This window comes from Triticum aestivum, chromosome 2D (genome assembly GCF_018294505.1).
Source record: "Triticum aestivum cultivar Chinese Spring chromosome 2D, IWGSC CS RefSeq v2.1, whole genome shotgun sequence".
In the NCBI taxonomy this organism is placed as follows: domain Eukaryota; kingdom Viridiplantae; phylum Streptophyta; class Magnoliopsida; order Poales; family Poaceae; genus Triticum; species Triticum aestivum.
In genome coordinates, this window is record NC_057799.1 from 50,764,161 (window position 1) to 50,789,093 (window position 24,933).

A 24,933-nucleotide genomic window follows, 5' to 3' on the forward strand; every position below is an offset into this window, starting at 1 on the left:
ATGTTGGCGCGCCACGTGGGCAAGCCATACGTCCAGATACGAGGGAAGTGACCGTATTTGCACGAGGATGCAAGTTAGATGACCACAAATCCGTATTTTTAAAGTTTTAGCATTAAACTGAACATCGAGCGCAAGTTCTATGACTCCCGATGATATTACCTCTATGTAATAAGACGTTTTTGTAGTTCAAGAGGTAGTATCAAATTGCAGGGTCAATGGTCAATCGAACACAGATTCAGTTACAAGGCTTTCACCGAGCCCCAGGATCAGTTCCTCAATCACTCCCACTAGACAGAAGGCTGAAGGCACATGTCAAAACATACTTCACATTCCCTGCTCAGATATTCAGTTCTACTGCATAGTACAGACCTTTCACGAGAATTCTTTTTCACGCCGATAAATATCTCTCTATGCTGGCCACGGTCACATGAATAATTTCATATTTAATCATGCAAGGAAGAAGGATTTAGCTACTAGAGCAATGCAGAGTCGTCTAGGATCACTCCGTTCCATCTGCGCTGGGCGCTGGTACCGGTGGCTGCGCAGCAGCATCTTCCGGCACCGTCTCCACGTTCTCTGCCGAGCCGTCTTTGGAAGCCGGCAAGTTTGCGTCATCGCTTACTTCCTCGTCCCAATACCTCTCGAGCAGCGTCATAGCTAACTTGTAAACAGCATCATTGTCGAAATCCTGTAGTTCTTCTAAATTGTCCAGGCCTCCATTCTCCAGAATAAACTGCGCATATGGGTTCGTCACAGATTCATTGCCCTGCTTCCCAATCTCACCCTCCACGAGTATATTTTGGAGACCTTCCAGACACGTGTACACAAGATCAACGTCTTGGTACTTGAGGACATTGCAGAGTGGCTCCAAACATCCCCGGCTCACCAAATATCTGCGGTCAGAAAGTGAAAAAGTCATTGCAAAGCACCTCATTCTACATCAGGCACATACAGAATCATGAAATTAAGTGCATCCAAGTTGTGTGCAGGGAGTACTAGCACGCTGGATAACCACAGGCTACGACTTACTGGATTTGATCGCTTGAACCACCAGAGGCAGCATTTGATATAGCCCAAGCAGCTTCCTTCTTTAGATCAGTTTCTGAGGTCTTTAGTAGGACAATTACATGGTTCATAACATCAGCATCAATGACTGCCTGTCAAAAGAATTATGAGTCAACCAACAGTAATAGTAATAACATAAATGTGCAAGATTCAGTTGACATAGGGCAAAATACTGATGCAACTAATGTACATTCAGTTCCCTTCGACTGAAGGCAGGAGGAGCCTAGCTTTATTGGATAAACACCAAAATCAGCATATAACTTGTTACCTGAATCTGATCCTTGCTGCCGGCGGTAATATTAGAAACAATTAGACAAGCCTGTTTCTTGATGATCTTTGGATAATTCCGCGCTAATAACTGGGCTAAGCAAGGAAGAATGCCCTGTTCTACTATGACCTGAAAAACATTATTGCACAGGTTCAACACACCAAAATAAACACCGGCTAGGCATTGTAGCAAAACAATAGACAATTTTTTTTTCTGACAGCGACGCACACGCAAACTACAATAAATACAAAGCATTTTATGTCGGAGGCATGCAGAGCTCCCCTAAGGTTTCACAACTTCATACTGCATGGAGTGTGCATGAATTGATCGCAATATGGGCATACGAACTTGCGAAGTATGAAATCAGTGAGCCTGGTACCAAACAGTGGTGTTAGAGGATGAACAGCTGGTGAGGTTTATTGAGGAATTGAAATGATCTAGTCAGACTCCAATAATGTAAATATGCAATATTAGGTACAGTTGTTGCAGCTAATGTAAGATGAACTTCGGGCAATAGAGCAACCACCCCCAGCCCCACCCGCCAATTCAGCCAACTACATAGTCGGTTCCTCTGATCTCGTTGTTGCAGTTAACTGACAATCCATATTGGTTAAATATAAAGGATAACAACAATCAAATAGTATAGGTCTATACAAATTTAACCAACCTGAACTTGAGTATCATCTCCGGCAGAAATTCTCGCGAGTGACGTAATGACAGGGAGAAGAATATTAGCTGACGCATGCCTAAAATCAGGACAAAAGAGTGTTTCATATGATGAGTCATGAGTGGTTTTTCCTCATATGTGAAAATGCATACAAAACTGAGCCCACCAACTTACATCAGAAGTTTTACAAGTTGAGGGCATACACCTGCATCTAATGCATCTTGGATGCCACCTTCCACACCATCGCATATATAATAAAGAGCCCAGCATGCATCTGCCAAGATCTTCTCATCAGCGGAATGGATAAGAAGGCTGATTATTTCCAGTATTGATTTCACCTGCAATGATCAACCAAAACAGATTCAGCAAATTATTTGTTCACATGTTAACTAGGGAATATAATCATACATAGACCTACTTGTATTTCAGCCGGTAATTTCCCAAAACAAAGGTTTGACAGTGCCCATGTAGCAGTCCTCAGAACTGAAACTTTCATGTCTTCTTTAAATTGAGCTAGTAATGGCGTAACAGCGCCATGATCAAGAACAGTCTCTCTGCAGCTAGGCATGTCTGCAGCTATATTTCCAAGGGCCCATGTAGCCTGCTTAACAACAGAACCAACAATATAAGTAACAAAACCATTTCAAAAACAATGTACGACAGAGTATCATTCTTTGACCTGGTGTCTGATATTAGCATCTGGGGATTCTAAGAGCTCTACCAGCCTCGGAACAGCACCGCATTCTGCAACTAGCAGTGTGTAATCAGACGCAGCTATGTTGGTAAGCACCCATGCTGCTTCCATCTGCAAAAGGTGTACACGGTATAAGATTATTTACAGAGGAAAACAAAGGGAAGAAACAAAAGAGAACAAACAGACAGCCATACTTGGAGCTGAGGAGGTCTTTGTCTTGAAAGGAACTCAGCAAACCTTGGTAGGACATCCGCTCTAATGATTTTTATCATGGTTGAGTTCTTCCCTACAGATATAACAATAACAAGTTAATCTTTAGCCACACACAAAAGAAATGGCATCTCACATTAAACATGTCAAGTACCGTCCGAGAGAAGTTTCCTGAACTGGACTGTGGCTTCCAACTGAGTAGCTGTGTCATCTGACCAGACTTTATCCACCATTTCTGATAGGCCTTCAAGCTAACTGGATACAAGAGACAGAATAAGGAAAGTCTGGAAAGAAAGATAATGAGTGCGCACCACAAGTAATTCTTGCATTGTTACAAAAGAAAGGATCTGATCTATCGCATAAACAGTTGACATTTGCCAATCCATAGGAGGAACTTGTCACGGGCTCCTTACAGTTCACATTTTCAAAAGCAGGCAGATAACTAGCCAAAATCTATATACTACTAGTGACTAGTGAGTAGTAAGTGTGTTCATCCAAACATGGCAGTGAGGCGTTTTGGTAGAAAAAATCATGCAGTAACCATGTATTCTCTGTTGGAATTATCTTTTGCGCGTCATCCACTTGCGTGCATGAGCTATAATTCGCAGAACGAATAAATTTCAAACACAAGGTGGCAAATCATACTACTTTCTTAAAACGGCTAGAGTCGGAACCCTAAGTACCGCACCTCAGCGTCGGCGGCGGCCCGAAGAGCATCTGCGGGGGGCGGAGAGGACGGGGGCGAAGACGGCTCGGAGGAAGGAGGTGGCGCGGTGGCGTCTGCGGCCGCATCGGGGGGAGGCACGACGGGGGCGGGGGTAAGGCTGGGCTCCTCGCGGCGGCGCTTGAAGAGGCCGGCGTCGCGGTTGCGGCGACGGAGGGCGAGGAGGCGGTCCTCGCGGCGCCGGCGCGAGCGGGCTGCGTCCACGCCCGGTGGCTTGTAGGCGCCGCGGCGCGCCTCGTCGGACGGCCGCCGTGGGACGCGCGGCATGGCTGCGGACGCGGCGAGATAGGCTCGGGTCGGGCTCTGCTTTGTTTCGGGCCGGATCCTGTTTGAGGAGCTGGTGCGGTCGGAACATGCTCGTGGTCCCTTCATGCCACCGTACCGTATCCATTTTTCTTTTAACACACGCGGACGCTTATACATACACTTATCCCTATCAATTTTCGATGTACAAATTTGAATCCACAAACATCCACGGACGCAAACAACATGTGATGCAGTTTTCCTCTCGTCCCTGACGGCTGCAACCTTAGCCGCCGCCAGGGCCGATCTTCCAACGCCGTTCTCCCGCGGCTCCCCTCCGCCGGCGACCTAGGTCGTCGTCGGTGGGGGGGGGGGGGGGGGGGGGCGCCGGATCCACGCGTGTGGATCGATTTTACTCCCTTATAGTTTAGATTTTTAGGTTGTTCATCGTTTTTGCTTCGGTGGCGACGATGGCGGCATTGAATAAAGAATCTTCGAATCCTTCCCTGACGAGGCAGTTGACGAGCGTTGGTGTCAAGCTCAGAGATGTTCTGCTATCTTTTCAGTTTTGTCATGTCGGTCTTTACGTGATTTGTACTTTGTTCTTTATGATATGAATGAGACACGTATTATCATGCAAAAAAACATCCACGGACGCGGCCGGTACATATCCGCTTTGATTACCTTTCAAATTTTTCCATCATGTATATATGATTGATGGAGATGAAGAGAGAGAAAGAAAGAATAAACAATGAAAAAATATGGTCCACGGTGACCCGCATCGTATATGATAGACTGTCTGGTCACGTCTGAACATTCTCACTTTCTCTCATTATGGATGGGCTTAGGCCCATATAAGACAATAATCCCTGGTTAATCTCTAAGGTCCATGAATGTCACTGCAAGTGGTGGGAAGTTTGATGAAAAATTTAGTACCATCCTGCTACAGTAAAAAGAGTGAGACCTCTTTACGTACTGTACATGCTCACATACTTAGGTATCGGTATGAGATGCATACCATATTTGTCATGTTTGTTGTATACTCATGAATTAGATTAGTCAAAAAATGTTAATATTTCCAACATATATATGGGGTGGGTATGATAATTTTGTGGACTGTCCGGACAAAGTGAGGAGTCCGGTTGGGTGGTTTTTTATCCTTCTCTCTGTTGTCTAGGTAGTGGCTGGCTATCCGCCCGGACATTTGGAGAGGATATGAGGTCTTCGGTTGTAGATGCTCTTGCTACTCTAACTCTATACGCATTAATATCTCGCCACATAAATAATCCATCTTGTTATCTCCTTGCCGAATTCCCTCTCAGTTCTTGAGGTTTGAGAAAATGGTCAGCAGATTGTGCTATTTTCTCTACTTTGAATAAATCCCCTCCTTCTATTTCAAGTTTGGTTTGTCGGATCTGTTTTATTCCAATCGCTTTATCTATCAACCTTCTCCCAATATGCTTTTTTCGGTCTCTGTGGGATCCAACGAGGACAATTCAAAGCCAACACATGTTTTTCTCGTTCGATCTGTGGTGTTGGCCTCCTCTGTTGCTAGTGATGCACTTTTCGATTTCTTTGCACTGGCAGGAGGCCGATCTTTGTCGTCAAACTTGTCCACAAGTCGTCTTCCTCCCTGCAACCTCCACCATGGAGGCCCATTGTGCAATTACTAGGAGGGATGGCTCTTTATTGATCTCGTCATCGGTGTTGCATGGCTCTTCGATGGCACTTTGTCGTCCAAGTGGTTTAGACCTCCTTGTTAGGTTGATCTCTTCACAAATGGGCCCAATGGCTCATTGGGCCCTGGACCCATGCCCTGATCGGGGGCGTCCAGCCCAAGCAAGGCTGGTGGGCCCCTGTTGCGCAGTGCTATAAAGAGGAGGTGGGGACCAGGGGCACGGGGTACGAGGTTCGTCACCGTCACTGTTTCCCACTCCTAACCCTATCCGATCCAGAGGGAGGCACTGAAGCGATGGGAAGCTCCACCGCCGCCACTCACGCACTCTCTGCTACCACCTGCCACCGTCACCATGGCCGGCATCAGGACCTCCTCGAATCAAAGTGAAGGTATCTCCTACTACTCCTCCCATCTACCCTTAATGATCTAACCTAGACGATCCCACATAATCTATCAATGGTATCAGATGTCAACTAGGCTTGTTTTCGGGTAGAGAACAGAAAAGAAAACCCCTCTCCTCACCAGATCAGATCGAATCCGAACCACACAAAAAAATATCTTGAATCACTCCTCAGAGTTGTGCGCCGCCGCTGTGCCGCGCCGTTCCTCTCGATTCTGGCGCGCATCGCCTAGCGAGGCACCTGGAAGAAGAACAGAGACCCCAAAGGGGGACAGGGCACCGCAACCGGGCCGCTTGACGGCGGCGCGCGCTCCTTCGGGAGCACGCGCACACCGGCAAGAGGGCCGGGAGGGGCGTCGCCGCTCCGGTCGCCGTCGCGCAACCAGGGAGCTGCGGAGGTCGCATCTCTGCTGCGTCTCTCTCTCATAGTAAACAGAACAGGGAGATGGCGGCGAGAGAGAGAGAGTGGAAAGAAAAGGGGGAAGGGAAAAGGAGGTGCGCGCGGCTGTGGTGGCTCTCGCCGCCGTCGCCGGCGGCCGGGGCGGTAGGCCGGGGCGCAGCTCCCCTGTCTCGCCGTCGCTGGCGACAGAAGAGAGAGAGAGAGAAACAGAAAGGAGGCGCTAGGTCTCGGACGGGAGCTCTCTCTCGGTTTTGTTCGTCCTAAACGAGCGGGAGACTGTCCGATGAGAAAGGACGGCTGGGATTAAAACCCTAGTTCAGCCCTGGGCCACTGGGCCGAAAGCGCTGGTGGAAGCTGGGCCATTGCACCAGGCCGCAACCGCCAGCACCAGCTTCCACCAGCGAGCCGTGGAGCTCGCCCGCAGGCCGTGGGCGGCGAGCCGTGGAGCTCGCCCGCAGGCCGTGGGCGGCGAGCCGTGCGCGCGCTGGGCCGAGGCCGGCCGGCTGGGCTGCTGTTTTTTCTGTTTTGTTTTTGCTTTTCCTGTCCAGTTTTGGGCTAATTGCAGTACAGTTTTCTTTCTATTCAAAATTATTCAAATAATTTTTTTGTTTAGAAAATAGAAAAGTAAACATAAAAAGTTTCTGAGAATGAAAATTTTCAGAAAAGGAAATGTTCATGAATTTTATAAAGAAAATAATAAAGTTCATGAATTTTTTTTGTCAAAGAAAAGTTTCTGTAAAGAATTAAAAGTTCAGGTTTTTATTCATGTTTTTCCGCTGCCTAAATAATTAATAGTGCTCTTTTACAAAGAAAGTAAAGTTTTATCCTCCAATTAAATTGGAACCAACAAGAAATTTAATTGGAAGAACGGTTTTTGATAGAAGTTTTTTCACTTGTGGGTGAAATCAGATTCAGATAGCTTCAGTAGAAAGATATTTGATTAAAGTTTAATTATAGTATTGTTATTTTCTGACCAACGTTGAAGATGACAATATTATAATTCAATGAGTCATATAGTTAAAAGTTCAAATCTCTGCCCAATTTTCAGAGAATTTGATAAAGATTGAGAAATGTATATTGCTAGTTTTCCGCTGCAATAAAGTTGATAATGATGATTATTTTCTTAGCAAAGTTACTTAATAGAAATTTTATCATCACATTATTTATGAGTTATGCGTTTTTCCATTTCTGCCCAACGGTGATGTGGAATTAATATAAAGAGGTGATGTTTTATTCTAATTCTTCCACAACGATGATTTAGAATATAAAAGAAAGTTTCAAAAGTTTAATGTGCATATTATTTTTAACCAGACCAACGTAGGGTTATTTTTATGCTCATTATTGTTGATTGTTGGCTAAGTTTTCTCATACTAAAAGTTTTCCATGCCTTCATTCGTGAAAGCGAATGGCTGGGTACTTGTGACCCGAAAGATGACCAAGAAAGGTCATAACATGAGGGAATATGTTCTCTCTAAAGAATGGCTTCAAGAGAGAAAGAATTCTTGGATATTAATCCAAGAAAAGAAAAGAGATAGATCATTGAGAGTCTTGGTTGACGAATGTCTTTCATGTACTCTCTATGAAGAAGATTTTTCAGTCAACATGATTTGAGATGAAACAAACAACATGCGTGTTTAATTTGACCAACGTCGGATCAAGCATGTGTGTCAAAGAGCATTCGGATTTATTTCTGAATTTGATTATTGAATATGCGGTCAAAAGAGCCAATTCTGTCATTTATGTCCCTTATAGGGAATTACCCGCATAGCGGGAAAAGATGATTATGATAAAACCGGCATGGCGGGAAAAGTCTGGAAAAATACCTGCGTAACTGGGTAAAGTTGACATAGTATTATGTCAAAAATCCTGTATGGCGGGAGAAATTTTGGCAAAGGACTTATCCTGTATGACAGGAGAAAGATATGATGACTCATGTGCTTTTAATATGTCCCACTCTGGGAGAAAAGTATGGAGTAGCTATTATGCTTTCCTAGTATCGAATGTACATCGATCATTAAGCACTCAATAAATCCAAAGAGAATAAAAGTTACAGACGAACCTAAAGATAAAAATGATATGCAAGTGCGACTTGCAAAAGTACTAATTATAAAGAACTCTGTTGAGTTTCTGAAATGGAATGAGGAAAAAGTACTCCCATACCAGTTAACAGATAACTTCATTACGTATGAAGTAATCAGTTAAATGAAGTAGATAATCAAAGTTTCCTCAATTCACAAGAGTTATGAATGGTTTTTCGAAATTGTGGCAAAAAAGTTCTTGCCACATTTCGAGGGGGAGAAAGAAATATGAGATGATCTAAGAATGATGAAACTCCCCTATACTTTAGATAATGTGATGCACATTATGCATCTAAGGTGATCCATGAATGAAGAATGTGATCGTCTGGGGGAGTACGGCGGTCATAATAATACCCCTAAAGAAAAGAAATACATGTATTCCGTTTTGAAAGCATACTAAGGAATGCTAAGACGGTGCTTAAAGTGCCATAAATAAGAAAGTTTTAATAGAATAAACCCAAATAATAAAGTTTAAAGATACGCCATTTTTAGTGAAGATGGAGTAATCTGGGGGAGCATGTTGTATGACCTATACAACACCTGTTGTTTTCTGTATAAAGGAGGAATGAGTAAACATGGATCTTGTGATAAAGGTCCCTGTAAAACCTATTGCCTCTTGGAAATGAAAGACTATACAATGAGATTGCCTCTTGGCAATGACAGATCAATAACAACCCCATATGAAAGAAGTGCCAGTACCTGAGACACACAGATGGTCTCAAGGAATGAGAAAATCATATACTTCTGATTACTATAAAGTCTATGTTAATGGAGGTAGATCCTACCTCATTTAAAGCGCTCAATCGAGTTTCGAGAAGTGTTTGTTTGTATGAATGATAAGAGACTATGTGAGATGAAATAAAATTGGTGAATCCCGACGATGTTTGGGACTCATAAGTAATTTCCAATGGAGCCAAAATAGTAGGCTCTAAAGGGTCTACAAGGTCAATGTGACTCCAAAGGAAATACGTAAAGGTGTAAAACACGACTTAAATCGAAAGGTTTTTTGCGCGTTTACACTGAATAGATTACAATAAGTGTTGGTAGCACATCATGATCTGAGTTACATCAGATGAAAGATATTATGATCTGAGTTACATCAGATGAAAGTAAAGAACACAGGGGATACTGCCTGAAGAAGTCTTTTATGGACTAAAGCAATCAAATGTTGTTTTGGGTTAAAGAAAATGAGAGGACAATTGTATCCATGCAAAGTTATAGAATGGGAAATTCATTTCATAATCCTGTGCATGTGGATGACGTCCTACTTGCTAGTGGTCATGTCAATCTACTGCAGGAGAAGAAAAGAAGTTCTTGTTCTCAAAGTTCAAAAGAATGTTCTCGGTAGAGTGTCTCTCGTTATAATTATCGAGATTCACCAAGAAAAGAATAAAAGGAGTATTAGTAATGTCGCATGGACATGCTTAGAAAGGTCTCTAAAGTATGCATGCGAGAAAGCCTACACATGTTATTATAGTCAAGGATAATGGAACTGGAAACTATGGTGTTTCAAAAGTTGATGAGAAAAGATTGAAAACTGATATGGTGCCATATGCTTCAGCTGTTGAAGCTCAATATATTACCATGACATAGTTCACGTATCTGGGTTGTTTTGGCAATGTCCAGTCCATATATAGATCACTGGAATGGACTCAAACATATCGACCTCATGCTGAAAGAAATAAGTACTCTCAAAAGATTGTGAGTACAAAGACAGGAGTTGTGAAATGTATAGCGAAATCCACAATTGTTGTTAATTTTCACACTTGGAGTTTTGGTGTGGAAAAGCTCCAAAGAATGAAATAATTACCATCAATGCGATGCAAAATATGTTATAGCTTGATATGAGGCTGAGGGACACGCAAAATGGTTAAGTATACCTATACCCGGAGTTGATAATGGTTGACAACAACGATAACCATTTTAAGTTTTTCCCTCCTATGACAACGAGTCAAGTGTTGACGCCAAACACACTGACACAGAGTTATGCGTTGTAAAGGAGAAAGTCCGGAATTATGTAGAAATGCTTGAAGTATAAAAGCAACAAACAAGTGTTTGCAGATCTGCTTATTAAAGGCTTGCCGCCCAGTGTGTTCGGAGAACACACAGTCGACATGGTTTTTATGGTATAGTCTAAGATTTCCGGACAATAAAAGGGCCCAAGGTTAAAGAATTTGTTTCAAAACAAAGGAGTGTGTTGTAGGTGTTGATTCTATCGGGAATGAACTGTGATGATGAGACATGCTCTACATGCAAATCTGTGATGGAACGAGTACTTTGAAAAGAGTTATTTCAAAGTATAAAGTTAAAAGTATAATGATGAGATCAAGGGGGAGAATGTTAGGTTGATCTCTCCACCAATGGGCCCAACGGCTCATTGGGCCCTTGACCCATGCCCTGATCGGGGGCGTCCAGCCCAAGCAAGGCTGGTGGGCCCCTGTCGCGCAGTGCTATAAAGAGGAGGTGGGGACCAGGGGCATGGGGTACGAGGTTCGTCACCGCCACTGTTCCCCACTCCTAACCCTATCTGATCCAGAGGGAGGCACTGAAGCGATGGGAAGCTCCACCGCCGCCACTCACGCACTCTCTGCTACCACCTGCCACTGTCACCATGGCCGGTATCAGGACCTCCTCGAATCAAAGTGAAGGTATCTCCTACTACTCCTCCCATCTACCCTTAATGATCTAGCCTAGACGATCCCACAGAATCTATCACTCCTTTGGTTCAAAGGATCGGAATATTGTAGGAATAGGAACTTTATAGGAAGTGAGGTGACATGCATCTCAATTCCTATGAAGAAAGAGATGTCATTTGATGCATAGGATAGGAATTTTTCCATTGAGTCTAGGCTAATATTTTTTTCTTTGAAATGTAAAGGATTGGACCCTATCCTCAAACAGGAATAGGAATCCATTCCTACAAATCAAAGGGCTCCATAGGAATTTTTACTTTGGAAATCCTCTCCTATGAAATTCCTACAAACCAAAGGAGGCGTTACTCTCTCGCCGGCGGGTGCTTTTACGGTCTTCGGCACATGTGCATATCCATCATCCTTGGTGTCGGATGTCAGTTCTTCATTTGTTCTACTCGATGGGTTAGTTAGAGGCTATCTGATGGGTGCCCTTGTCTTTTTTTGGTAGCAACAAAAGCGTATCTCCGGTTGGCGGTGACGTCGATCTTGGGACACATTACATAGTTTGGTGGACACGTGTGGCTTCAGAAAGGTTCAAGTTGTACTTTTGCCGCTTGTCTTCGTACACGTGTATCTTGTATCTTGGCATGGTTGTAATTTTTATTTTCTTAGATGCTAGTTGTGGTGTGTCATTTTGTAGAGTTTTCCCCGAAAGTCATACTCTGAGCTTGAGCTCAAATGCACTTGGCATGAACAATAAAATAAAATGAATACCTTTTTATATTCTGATTCTGATTTTTTGTGGCAAACATTAAGGAATGTTTTAAGTGCTTGCAAATTTTCATCATGAAATCACATTCGTTGAAGTCGTGGCAAAAAAAATTAAATCATTGCTCGAAAATGCTTTCAAAAGTAGCATCTTGGGAGCATCTTTTTGTTTTTTTCACGACTTCCATGAATGTGATTCCATAATGAAACTTTTCGAGCACTCAAAACATTTCTTCATGTTTGCCACAAAGATAATCGGGTTTTCTAGATTTTTTTTCATTTTTTACAATTTTATTGTTCATCCAGGCATATTAGAGCCCAGGCTAAGAAACTCCATGTCCGGTTATCCCTCACTAATATTGGAATACAATCCGGGGTTTTAGTTTGTAAAAAAAAGATGTCATGCAACACCAACCATTCACACAGTGCAAGGGTCTACCTACTAGGGGCATGTTTGGTTTGTAGCCTATTGTTGGAGGAGAGGATTTGTAACACACAGGCTAAGAAACTCCACGTCCGGTTTTCCCTCACTAATATTTGAATATAATTAGGGGTTTTAGTTTGTCAAAAAAAGATGTCATACAACACCCACCATTCAAACAGTGCAAGGATCTACATACTAGGGGCATGTTTGGTTTGTAGCCTATTGTTGCAGGAGAGGATTTGTAACACGCAGGGATGAAGGCACGCATATTTGTAGCCGCCCGCTCGCCTCGTGATTCAGAAACTGGTTTACTTTTTGCATGTGATTTAGCCCTTAATAACTTTAGATGGGGTCCATGTTCAGTTTTTTTGCAGCTTTTGGCAGCTTCACCCTTCCTACCTCCCATGCTTTTTCTTTTGACTTCCAAATTTGGATATATTCTATCTTTTGAACAAGTAAGTCCAATTTGTATTTCGTTTGCATATTCGTGTCTTTTGTGATGATGGCTTTCAAATAAGATCAATTTTGGAAACATTTTGACGAGTTTTTATAACTTCATTAAGTTTCAACTTCTAAATCGTACAAACGAATAACAAAATTGCAAGTTTCATCAACCGAAACTTAAAACTTGGTGTGCCCTCATGCGGAATTCAACGACTTTGCGGATCACAAGACAAATCGGGCTGTCGGGCAAGTTTCAACTACTAAAACTTGATAGGAACGACGATGAATCTAGTTAGTTTCAAAAACTAGTAAGTTTCAAAAACTAAATCTTAAACTCTAAACTCTAAACCGTAAACCTTAAGCCCAGAACCCTAAAACCCTAAAAGCACATGAAGCTTGATGAAAATTTGTAAAACTTAATGTTACAACTATCAATTTTAAATATTCCAAACTTGGAAATTTTTTAAGTTCTCGAAATGTATTCAAGATTGGTCTTGTTCGAAAGTTCTTGTCGCGGGGAACACAGATATGCAAATGAAACTTAATTTAGACTTTTGGTTTAAAAGATATAGTAGATTGAAACTAAAAAATAAAATAAAAAAGGCATGAAAGGTGGGGTGGATGGCGCATGCAGCTCCAGCAAAAGCTGCCAAAAGTGTGCATGGATGAACCCTAATCTAGAATAATCAAAGGCCTAAGGCTAATCAAATTTATGAATCTTAAAGCAATCGGACGGCCAAGCACGACTCGGCAGGTGCGTGTCCCTGTGAATATCCGCTATGGTTGTAATGTTTAATACTCATGCCATACTTTTTAGGCATGCTTTTGGTTCATTGCCACATTGGTAATTTGGCAAGCTTTTCTAGCTACATAGTCCATATGTCATAGGCTTTATTTTTTTGCTAAATCTCATCGGGCTATTTTGTTCACCATGTTAGAAGTATAATTATGTTTAAGTTAGAGATAGGATATGATTAAACCATGTATTGCCCTCCACTCCAAGTCTATCTCCATCATATTGTACTTTATATATGCCCTACAACTGGATTAGATCAATACAAACACAAATATTAGGGTTTCAATATTTCCTATGCACCACACGTCTTATGGCAGTCATAATTTGCCTAAGATTAATTGTGGCAAAGTTAGTCATGAATCAAACACGTCCTGGATGTCTAGATCCTTTCCTGCATATGTGGTCTTTTGTTTGTTGCCATAGACCAACTAGTCAACTACGATGTGTTACAATAATAACAATTGAAGTCTCTGCATGTCAAATCGTCAATACTCATTTGCATGGTCAATTAGCACTTTGATGTAGCCAATGACACTGCGGTCCGATTGAACGTATAAACCCTCAGGGACTCGTAGTCGCAACCGTTGCCTCCACGTCGCCTTTAAATCACTGGTGCCACCGCCTGCAAATTCCGTGCCCCACCAAGGGCATTTTAGTCATTTCACGTGCTGGCATATAAATTGCAGCCCCGCCCGTGGAGAAACCCTAGCCGCTGCCTCCGCCCGCACTCGCGCCCCCACCCGCGTCTCCTCGTCCCCTCTTGCCGCCTCCGGCTCCTCTCCTCTCACCCGGTTCTTCTTGATTCGCCTGGCCGCGGTGATGGTGGCGTGACGGAGCTCGCGCGAGGGCTTCGAATCTGAGGTGCCAGCCATCTCCTGTAAACGTACGCCGCTCGTGATCGCGCGGACGGAGGGGTCCTCTTCTGCTGACGTACGCCGCTCGTGCTCGCGCGGACGGAGGGTTCCTCTTCTGCTGCTGCTCCGTCTGCATCCTCCTCTGCCTCTCCTTCTCCTCGACCTCCACGGAGTCGTCGTCCAGCCACTCAATTTCAGGGTGCCCCCCCCCCCCCCCCCCCCCCCCCCCCCCCCCCCCCCCTCTCTGTTTGGTTCTTTTCGTGGATGTGGTTTCCCCGTCACGCCTCCCTGTTTGCTCTGTTTTGTTGGTGGATGCAGGGAAGGAGAGGAGGATGACGCCCAGCCATGGAGAGGAATAGCAGCAGCTCAAGGTCTTTTCTCCTCCACGCCTCCCTATGCCCCTCTCTCGTTTCTGTGTGCTGTTTTGTTCAAGGTTTGCTGTTTTGTTTGCTCCTACGGATGCTAATGCTTGTATGACTTGTTGCATTCATCTTTATTATGACGTTGGTCAAGGTTAATAAGGCTTAGGAGCATTATATTTGAGTGTCATGAAGGGTTTGATGCCAACTGAAGATTTAAGACTGTGAATATGCTGAAGGGTAGAAAACTGTGCTACAAAGAAATGATGTGAGCTTCAAAAAGGTTGGTGCACCATCTAGAAAATGGAAACAGAAACATATTATATACTTTTTGTATGCCAATCTGCCTCTAAACCAGATAGGCACGCCACTATAGAGAATGTGCACAGAGCACAATTCCTTCTGTTGTATCATCCTATATGACTGTAATAAGACTATATAGAGCGTAGTTTACATAAAAGGGCCTAGAGACATCCTTTGTTTGTTAGACAGAAAATGTTCCAACACAGTTTCTCCCACCAAAAAATGAACGAACTTAATTCCATTATAGGGGATTACGTGCTTTTCTGCCCGAGCTGCAGCTGGTTATCCTCCGCTCCCTGTGTTGGATAATCTTAGAGAGTAAATCCTGCCATAACTCATGACTTAGGACCAATATAGGTAGATTGGTACAGTTCTGGTGCTTTCTTGCTGTTGTTTATGCTCTACACAATCTTCTGCAACTTCATAATAACATGCCATTTGGTGTCTTGTTTCTGCAGAAAAATGAAGCAAGACAAGCCGGAGAAGCTCGCATGGACATCCAATTTCTTGTACCACTCAACTGAGCCGAGGTGATGTTTTATTTCCACAAACCTTCTCTGCTCATCGATGCCATGTACAGAAAATTACCTACCATCTTTGCTTGTTGACAAATAATAATAATTATATGTCCCAATTGGATATGTATATGTTTTAGCTTGCTAAGTTGAAATGCATTATCCTATTTTGTGTGGGACATGGAACCGACAAGACATGTCAGGTCTTGTGCAGCAGATTAGCATCTTTATTTATTAACAAAGTTAAACATGTCCGTTGGATGCCTATATATGTTTTAAGGAGTGGGATCTGCTGTTGAATTCCAGTTTAGGATGACCATCACTGTTGATACTATGCTTTGTCTTGTCATGTATGGATCAAAACAAAGGAGGATGGATGCCTTCCTTTTGTGGTTTCTCTTCTGCTGTAATGTAGATTCTTGGTGACAAATACACCGCCTCATGTGTGTGGTTGGGTGATATCTCTGCTTTCCCTTGAGGTCATGTACAAGGCATGCTGAATTGTGTCCTAATTTTTGTCAAATTCAGTCATGTTGCATGATGCGCGTGGCCATGGATCCCAGCAGCTTCAAAACCGGAGGTACGGCGATTCATGTCCTGTAATGTCAGCGTTTTCTGCTAGATCTTGCGTGAAGGGGCGATTTTGGGTGATGGGAAGGGGGCTGGAACAAGATTTTTTTGGATCTAATCACTCAGTTGCGATCGTAATGGAGTACAAATTTGCAATCTCGTTGCCAAGCTCATAGTAGATTTCATATCCCTGTTTGATTCGGGTGCTGATTACGAAGAATCGCTCTGCATTGATGTGTTGCAGGCCTTCTGCTTCCAACCATTGAGATGCGTTGCGCTTCGCCTCCATCTGTCATCGTGATCGGTAGCGGAATCTCAGGGATTGCTGTGGCTCATGTCCTCTCCAATTCCTCTTTTGAGGTACTGACAAAATCCTGATCTGTCTGTTGTTCCTCTAATTTGATGATGCCCATGCTGCCTGAGCAGGTGACTGTCCTTGAGTCGATAGATCAAATTGGTGGCCATGTTCATACGGATTACTCCTTTGGATGCCCCATTGACATGGGAGCCTCATGGTTAGTTTAACCTAAAGGATTAATTGGAACAATTCTTGGTAGATTTTATCTGTATAATCTGTCTAACTTCGTGCTGGTGTTGCTGAACTTTTTTCAGGTTGCACGGTGTCGGTAATGAGAATCTTTAGCACCATTGATTGGCCATCTTGGGCTGAGATTATATCACACAAGTGGCGACAATTCTGTTCTGTATGACCATGATTTGGAAAGGTGATTTCAGCACTTGAACAGACATTTTTCTTTGATATAATCCACATACTTGTATTTTTTTCATGTTCTTACATCTCATTCTGTTAATTGGTTCCTTTACAGCTGTTCGCTCTTTGATAAGAACGGCCTTGCAGTCCCAATGGAGATAGCTGCTAAAGTTGGCGTGATATTTGAGAAAATTCTTAAGGAGGTAGATTGCTGTTATTAACTCACATGAGCTGTAGTTTTGTCTTCCTTGTGTGCGTTTCCAGCTGATGACTCTAACATACTCTTTAATTTATGGTGTGTTGCAGAAGGTGAAACCCCGCGATGAGCAGGAACACGACATGCGCCTTGAACAGGCAATTTCAATGGTGCTTGAGAGGCACCCTGATCTCAAGTATGTATAAAATCTTTTATCATGTTGACGCAATGATTTTTCCAAGATACAATATATAAATTGGATGGCCCTCCCCGGCGAGCTCACCCCTTGCCATCGCCAGGAGGAAAGTGCAGATCGACGCTCGCGTCATTGCTCCGTTCACCCCTTGCCATCGCCAGGAGGAAAGTGCAGATCGACGCTCGCGTCATTGCTCCGTAGAGAGGAGCACGTCATCGAGTCGGATTCACCATGCGAGGCACCTCTCCCGGCCGATATTGCGCCTCCCCAAGATGCAGCGGCTGGCGCTCTGCCTTTGCAAGGAGGCGAGGAGCACCGACAGGTCCAGCAACCACCGTGCCCTAGCCTGTCCTCCAGCGATTGGCTAGACTGTCGCCGCCGTCTGCGTGGTCGCCGCATGCGCGAGAAGGTGAGGAAGATGACCCGAGGTGAGCCGCCTCTGATCCGCCGCGCGAGACGCTCACCGAGTGCCTCTCCAGCTCAACGCTCCCCAACCCAAGGCGAGTCCCTCTTCCCCCCATCCATCCTTGCATGTTGTCGCCGTCGGATACGGGAGGCCACTGATTGCGTTGCTAGGCCAGATTAGAAGTGAAATTCGCCTTTGAGGTTTAGGTTGGATGGTGAACTCCGTAGCTTATAGATTGTGGTTCTCCTTTTTGGATCAGTGTACTGCTGCAGTTGCGCCAGTATATGTTGTTTTCATGCAACTGGTCTTTGGGTCAGTGAACAAGAGCTAGAGACACAAGGTGATAACACTGTTTGTGCCATTTGTTTCTTTCAGTTTTACTCATGGGACGCTGATGATTGATGGAGCAGGACCGCTACCACTCCTCGCCTACGTAAAGCACGTGCCAGATCTGAGCGAGTGAAGGCACTGGTGCCCGTGCGACGCATCATCGTTGTAATGGTGAATAGCATATAAAGCCTCCTAATTTGTAGCGGTGCAAGTTGTAGCCTTTTTGAAGTGGAGCAGCTTTGTCTGGTTGGCCTTCAATTATTTGTGCGTTGCTTGTGATCCTACTAGTTTAGTGTGCTTTGGTTGTTTACTTGTTTCCTGTTTATATCCCCTACATGCACTAACCTGTTTATCTGGCACTAATGGTATTTATTTTATCACAGGTTGGAACTGCTCTGTCAAATCCTTACCTTTCTTTTGCAGAGGCACTGAATGGTTTGGCTGGTCCACAACAGTCTCAGGTAATCTTGATTTTACATGGTGAATGTTCTCTGTTGCATCATGATCAACTTGTGCTTGCCAAATGGATCTCCTGAAACAAATTCCTCCTAATAAATTGTAGAAGTCCTAATGAAGAAAATTATGTTCATGTCCTTCTAAAACGATGGATGTACTGGTTGGCTTTGTGATTCCTCTCAGATTGTGCTTTTCGTTCTTATGTAGCAATGCATCACTTCTCCAGGTGAAAAAATGATGGAAACAAAGGCTCTGTTTAAATTTGTTGTCCTTTTATATCTTCCAGCCTTTATCATACATTCTTCTTATCCAATTGTGAGTTTAAGTAGTTACACCTATCATTGTAAGTCTGTTGGAAGCAAATATTTTCATGTGAATTTTATTTCTCTATGATGGTTTTACCAGAAAGAAATCATAGCCACTATTACATCATGTTATTTATCTTACCGCGCCGTTGTATCTGTATACTCTGTTTACGTCTTTTTGACATTCCCAGTTTTGTTTTTCTATGGTATATATTTGACAACTTTCCATGCCATTTGGCTTTGAATCTGTCCTCATGGTCATGTCTATTGGTATATAGTGCACTTGAAGCTATATATATTGTTATCTACAGACCGTGTATCATAAATTTCTGTTTTACCTTATGCTTGTCATGGTGGTTTTCTTCCTGGGTGATTGTGTGCTCATATGCCATTGGTCAATAAACATGTTTATAGAGGATGCTCACTTTTCTTAGTTTCATACCGATTCTTAATAGTCTTGCAATGCCTGCTCGGGTTAGTTCTTTGAATGAATAGAGATAATAAATGTATGGGGGTTCCAATATCAAGTGTACCACCTGGTTATTGCTTACCCAACTAATACGTGCTGCTTGGTGATAAAGGAAAACAGCTAGAAAAATAATTAATAAAGTGCACCATCTGCTTATTGTTTTATACACAGTCGCTTGATTCTTTTTGTTCCTCTATACGCCTCTGATCCTGTCTGCAGTGTGCGGCTAGGTTGTTCGTCCGCCTAGGTCGTAGGTTCTTTCCTTCCTGCCGACGGCAGGTACAAGACTCGAGCAATGGTTAATGGGCAAGCACTATATACACCATCCATCTATACTAATATAGCCTGTCTTTTAAGAGCCAATGTATGCTATTACCAAGTGATTTGAATATTTTTTTTTAAGCATCAAGCTTTCATGTAATGGAATATAAGTATCTTTAAGTTGATTCTAAATCAATCTCATACACATGCTTTGAATGCTTGGCTCGCTCTCGCTTTTTGCGCCATGGTCAAACATGCAGTGATGATTCTGTCTAATGTTTACCACTTCAATATGTGCCCGAATAATATTAATGTACACCCTTTTAATACATGGCTTGCTTTCGGCCTTTGCGCCATTGGCGCAATTGGTCATCTAGTTACTGTCAAAAGATGCTAGTTCTAACCTGTTCACCGTTACTAGTGTAATTGAATCACATCCACTCCCAGAAGACTGAGCTGATGGGAGAGATGGTACGGTTGTTTTAAATCGAAAGTGATCGATGCTTTGTCAATGGTTACAGAGAGTATATATATCACCTGGAGAGACGCGACGATCCCCAAGAGATGCATCGGTTCCAGGAGGACGGGAGAGAAGCGACGGTTGCAACGGACACAGGCGTCCGTACGGGTGCAACTCGTTCGATGGGCAAGGGGAGATTTCCCTTAATTACAGATTATAGTTTAATCTTAACACTCCCCCTAATCTACGCTTGACCATGTATAATCATCTTCACGATTGTCCGGGAAGCTCTATCATCTCAAAAGATTCTCTTTCAAAAGTTCTTCATAAAATCTTTGATGAGATCCTGAAACATATACTCACAAAGAAAGATAGCATAATGTGATGTCATTAAAATAAGGATATCTCAAGAAGAGACTCCCCCTGACACGTGCAAGTCCCTAAGTCTTCGCATACCAATTCCATTAACACATTTTTGGAATGTAGAATTTGGTAGACTTGGTAAATAAATCAGCAAGGTTGTCACATGATTTGACTTGCAGAATGCTTATTTCCCCGCTTTTTTGAAGATTATGGGGAGAAAACCATTTAGGAGAAATATGCTTGGTGATATTACTCTTGATGTATCTTGTTTGCATCTGCGCAACACATGCCGCATTATCTTCATAGATAATGGTAGGCGGTTTTATCGAACCCATTCCACATGACTGTTGTATGTGGTTTATCATTCTGCGAAGCCATACACATTCACATGTTGCTTCAAATAATGAAATTATTTCAGAATGATTGGTAGATGTTGCCACCAGAGTCTGTTTCGAAGACTTCCATGATATAGCAGTGCCACCATGTAAGAACACGAAGCCGGTCTGAGATCTGGCATTATGGGGATCAGACAAATAACCGGCATCTGCATATCCAATCATATCAGAGTCCTGATTTTTCTGGAACTGGAAAAATAGGCCAAGATCCTTTGTGCCTTGGAGATATCGAAAGATATTCTTCACTCCAGACCAATGACGTTTGGTGGGAGCTGCGCTATGTCTAGCAAGTAGATTCGCTGCAAATGCAATATCAAGTCTTGTGCAATTTGCAAGATACATAAGCGCCCCAACAGCACTAAGGTATGGAACTTCAGGTCCCAACACCTCTTCCCCATCATCCCTTGGTCTGAAAGGATCTTTCTCTATGTCTAGAGATCGAACCACCATGGGAGTTTTAGATGGATAGGATTTGTCCATATTGAATTTCTCCAATATTTTCTGGATATAGGCAGATTGGTGTACCATGATTCCTGAGGGAAGATGCTCAAGTTGAATACCTAAGCAAAATTTGGTTTTACCCAAATCCTTCATCTCAAATTCCATCTTTAGGTGATTGCGTGCTTCATCAATGTCTGGTGTGCTGCCGATGATGTTGAGATCGTCAACATACACAGAAATGATGCAAGTAGTCCTGCCGAGGTATGAACAGCAGAAGGCAGTAGATCCCAACTCATTACCTTGTGATTCCAAATATAGTGAGGGAGAAATATTCAAAAATTTGCAAGTTTGGTGTGCGAGAGAAGATGATCTCGATTGCTAAAACATGTTCAAGAGAACTTGATATGTGGTAAACACATGGAACATGTCATTCTTCCCAGATGAAATTCGGTACTTTATTTATATTATCAATCCATTACATAATATAAACACACTAATAATTACACTAGTCCTAGTCAGATGTAATCTAGAACAGGACTAGAATGTAAGTAGCACTCAAACTAGGTACTAAACAGTACTAAACAGAGTCTAAAACTGCATAAATACAAACATTAGTACTACTGTTAATAAAATAGAGAGAAAACAAAGTATGAATCCAGGCCAGAAGGAGGCGGCTGGAGGACACAGCAGGCGCCTGGGCCTGGGCCTCCATGGCCTTTGGCCAGCACACCCGCAGCCCCACCGCATAAGAGAGGGAGGAAGCGGCGGTTACGGATAAGGGTCTGAGACCCGAAGTCGCACCCCCGCTCGATCCCCTTCCCCGCACGGCGCCGGCGACTGGAGTGGCCGCCGCAGCCCCTCGCGGCGCCGGAGGTCACCGGCGCAACACCGACGAGCCTTCCTCGTCCGAAGAAGACGCGATGACGACGGGGTCCGGGCGAGCACCCTCTGGCGCGGCGCTGGCGAGGCCGAGGCTCGCCGGAGCCCACGAACCGGGGCGGCGGCTGGGGCGGCAGTCGATGGCGGCGACGACGCGCCCGAAGAGACGCCCGAAGCGCTGTGCGGCTCGGCTGCTCGAGCCCGCAGCCGTCTCCTGCTGAGGCGTGGCGGTGGCGTCGGCGCCCTCCATGCCGGCTCCAAGGCGGACCACTCCGGAGGCACCGGTCGGCGCGGAGACGAAGGCGAGCGCCTCCTCCTCGTTCACGACGGCGCGCATCGGCACAGGGCAGTATCCGGGCGGGCCGGCGGCCTCGGCTGCGGGCGTTGGCGTCGACGGCGCGAGCCACGCGGCCGGCGGAGGAGGTGGTGGAGGCGGAGATCCAGGAGGCGGTGCAGGCGCGGCTGCAGCCCTGTGCACCATGGGGGCGCTCGGGCCAGCCACTAGCCAGGGGTCGAACCCCATGGGCGCCTGGCCACGGGCGCAGGGAGTACCATCGTGGTTGCGTCCAGGGGCGAGGGGAGCACCGCGGGGGGCGCGTCCAGCGGCGCGGTGGCGGCCAGGAGCACCTCGTCCAGCGACGCCGCGGCCGAATCGACGGATGGCTTGCATCCGGCGACGGAAACGGCGGTGGCCACCAACTCCATGGCGGCGAAGGGCAATGAGGCGGTAGCGGCGACCGTCCTCGCGGATCAGACGGAGGAAGGAGACAAGGCCTGTCATCTCACCGGCGGCGAGTACTTCCTCTCTTCTCCTTTCTCTGTTGCCTTTCGCTCTCGCTGGCTGTTCTACGTGCGTGATAACGTGTTTTGAATCGAAAGTGATCGATGCTTTGTCAATGGTTACAGAGAGTATATATATCCCCTGGAGAGACGCGACGATCCCCAAGAGATGCATCGGTTCCAGGAGGACGGGAGAGAAGCGACGGTTGCAACGGACACAGGCGTCCGTACGGGTGCAACTCGTTCGATGGGCAAGGGGAGATTTCCCTTAATTATAGATTATAGTTTAATCTTAACACAACTCTTCGTGATATATTCTTTTTCTAATGACTAGGAAACATGCCCGTGCGTTGCAACGGGAGAAAATAAATCACCCCATACACACACTTGATGACACCAAAAAATCATACGAAATCTTTCACAATGTTGTACGAGAAACAACATGATAAGTGATGTTGTGCACAAATATAAAGGTGGGATGATTTTTTTAAGAAACTAAAGTTGTGTCCAATTGATTAGAAAACAAAAATATCTATCTACTTGCCGGTATCAATTCACGTCTTTGTGGTGTTCCTCCTTAATGATACCTAAGAAATAATGCATTACCCGTAAAAAAGAAAGAAATAATGCATTAGGCTGAAAATAGCGAATTACACTTTAGTACACAATGATAGCACGTGCATAGGAGCATGTTAGATATCTCCATAAGAAACAATCAATCTATAAGGACATGTATAACGAATAGGCATTTTCAAATTCCCCATATAGAGAAAAGTATTTAATTAAAGTTGGAACATAAAAATAATTTTAGAAATGGTTATCATGCAAGATAATATCATATCTGGAATGTACACATTTTTTGGGTGATTATCGTACATAACTTTCTAAATTTAAAGTTAGGATTTGAAAGATATGAATACATTTTTAAATACTTGAATCTGCCAAAAAAGTTTAAGAAGGAAATGGCTGGGCCGAAATTAGAAAATTTTGTAGCCCATCAGATAAGATGGCACTTGGGCGAGGCTGTTCTATCTTCCGCTCACAGAAATCAAGAGAAAACAAAGAAAAAGTGGGGATCGAACTCAGGCCTGCTACTCCCTCCGTTCGGAATTACTTGTCTTGAAAATGGATGTATCCCTCCGTTCGGAATTACTTGTCTTGGAAATGGATGTATTTGTAAAGGCTCCAACCAGTAAGCCACAAGTGTGCTTGTTATTTGTAAAGGAATAACTCGGTAAATGAGCTAACCGCGACGTTGGTGACTTAAAAAAAGAATCGTTTTTGCCACTTACGGGTGACATTGGTGGGTAATTTTTGCCAACTTCGAGGGTAGTTTTTATGACGTGCTCCCTCTGTCCCAAAATTCTTGTCTTAGCTTAGTCTAGATACGGATGCATCTAATACTAAAACATGACTTGATACATCCGTATTTAGACAAATCTAAGACAAGAATCTTAGGACGGAGGGAGTACAACCAGAAACCCAATTTATTTTATTATTAGGTAGAGATGAGGAAGGGGCATGGTGCAATGAGACACTGATCCATCACTTGGGCCCTTATTTGTTATTGTACAAATACGATTATGAATAATGTATTAGGAAAATTATCACAAAAAGCGTCTGTAGTCCAACGGTTAGGATAATTGCCTTCCAAGCAATAGACCCGGGTTCGACTCCCGGCAGACGCATTTTTCAATTGTCAGTACAATAATCTTTCGTTTTGTGTCATTTCCAACATAGATTCTATATTTTATTCAAAATTGCATTATTTGTTCCTTTGATTTTTTATTTAAAGTGTCTTTGAAATGTAGGCTTGCAGCTCGAGACACTTCTCGCTCGCGCGGTTCAGCTCATTACGGACCCTCAAAAATGTCTGAACGCAGCAAACCATCCAATTTTTCAATTGCCAATACAATAATCTTCATTTTGTATCATTTCCAACATAGATTCTATATTTTGTTTAAAAATGTGCCAATACTATAATCTTTCGTTTTATATCATTTCCAACATAGATTCTATATTTTGTTCAAAATTGTATTATTTGTTCCTTTGATTTTCTATTTAAAGCGTTTGTCGGGTTCCTTTGATTTCCTATTTAAATGTAGGCTTTCAGCTCGAGACACTTCACGCTCGTGCAGTTCAGCGCATCTTCAATCCGGACCCTTACAATGTCTACAAATGTTCGAACTCC

At 43.8% G+C, this 24,933-nt stretch overlaps 1 protein-coding gene, 2 long non-coding RNA genes and 1 other non-coding gene across 10 annotated transcripts; 3 read left to right on the forward strand and 1 right to left on the reverse strand.

Annotated features, from left to right (window-relative positions):
- Positions 1–300: 300 nt before the first annotated feature.
- LOC123051484 (importin subunit alpha-4) lies at positions 301–3,958 on the reverse strand. Of its 2 annotated transcripts, none has more exons than XM_044474367.1 (10): positions 3,593–3,958; positions 3,059–3,155; positions 2,889–2,980; positions 2,680–2,805; positions 2,419–2,601; positions 2,175–2,338; positions 2,001–2,079; positions 1,334–1,462; positions 1,030–1,157; positions 301–893 (listed from the first exon to the last, which is right to left on the reverse strand). In XM_044474367.1, the coding sequence occupies exons 1-10, from the start codon at positions 3,893–3,895 to the stop codon at positions 500–502; spliced, it is 1,695 nt and encodes a 564-aa protein (XP_044330302.1). In that variant the 5' UTR covers positions 3,896–3,958; the 3' UTR covers positions 301–499. The 2 variants fall into 2 exon arrangements, with proteins under 2 accessions (XP_044330302.1, XP_044330303.1); XM_044474368.1 differs by having other exon boundaries at positions 3,059–3,159; positions 3,593–3,813.
- Positions 3,959–14,184: 10,226 nt separating this feature from the next.
- LOC123051485 (uncharacterized) lies at positions 14,185–17,696 on the forward strand. 6 transcript variants are annotated; one of them, XR_006424188.1, is made up of 11 exons: positions 14,185–14,545; positions 14,665–14,779; positions 14,901–14,988; positions 15,467–15,538; positions 16,052–16,103; positions 16,338–16,453; positions 16,520–16,608; positions 16,706–16,818; positions 16,921–17,008; positions 17,112–17,197; positions 17,301–17,696. It is a non-coding gene; the product is annotated as an uncharacterized lncRNA (long non-coding RNA). The 6 variants fall into 6 exon arrangements; XR_006424187.1 differs by having other exon boundaries at positions 14,665–14,717; positions 14,860–14,988; XR_006424186.1 differs by having other exon boundaries at positions 14,665–14,717.
- Positions 17,697–17,975: 279 nt separating this feature from the next.
- Positions 17,976–20,216, forward strand: LOC123051486 (uncharacterized). The gene is made up of 3 exons (XR_006424189.1): positions 17,976–18,104; positions 18,317–18,394; positions 19,946–20,216. It is a non-coding gene; the product is annotated as an uncharacterized lncRNA (long non-coding RNA).
- Positions 20,217–24,358: 4,142 nt separating this feature from the next.
- On the forward strand, positions 24,359–24,430 carry TRNAG-UCC (transfer RNA glycine (anticodon UCC)). Its single transcript has one exon. It is a non-coding gene; the product is annotated as a tRNA-Gly (tRNA).
- Positions 24,431–24,933: the final 503 nt, after the last annotated feature.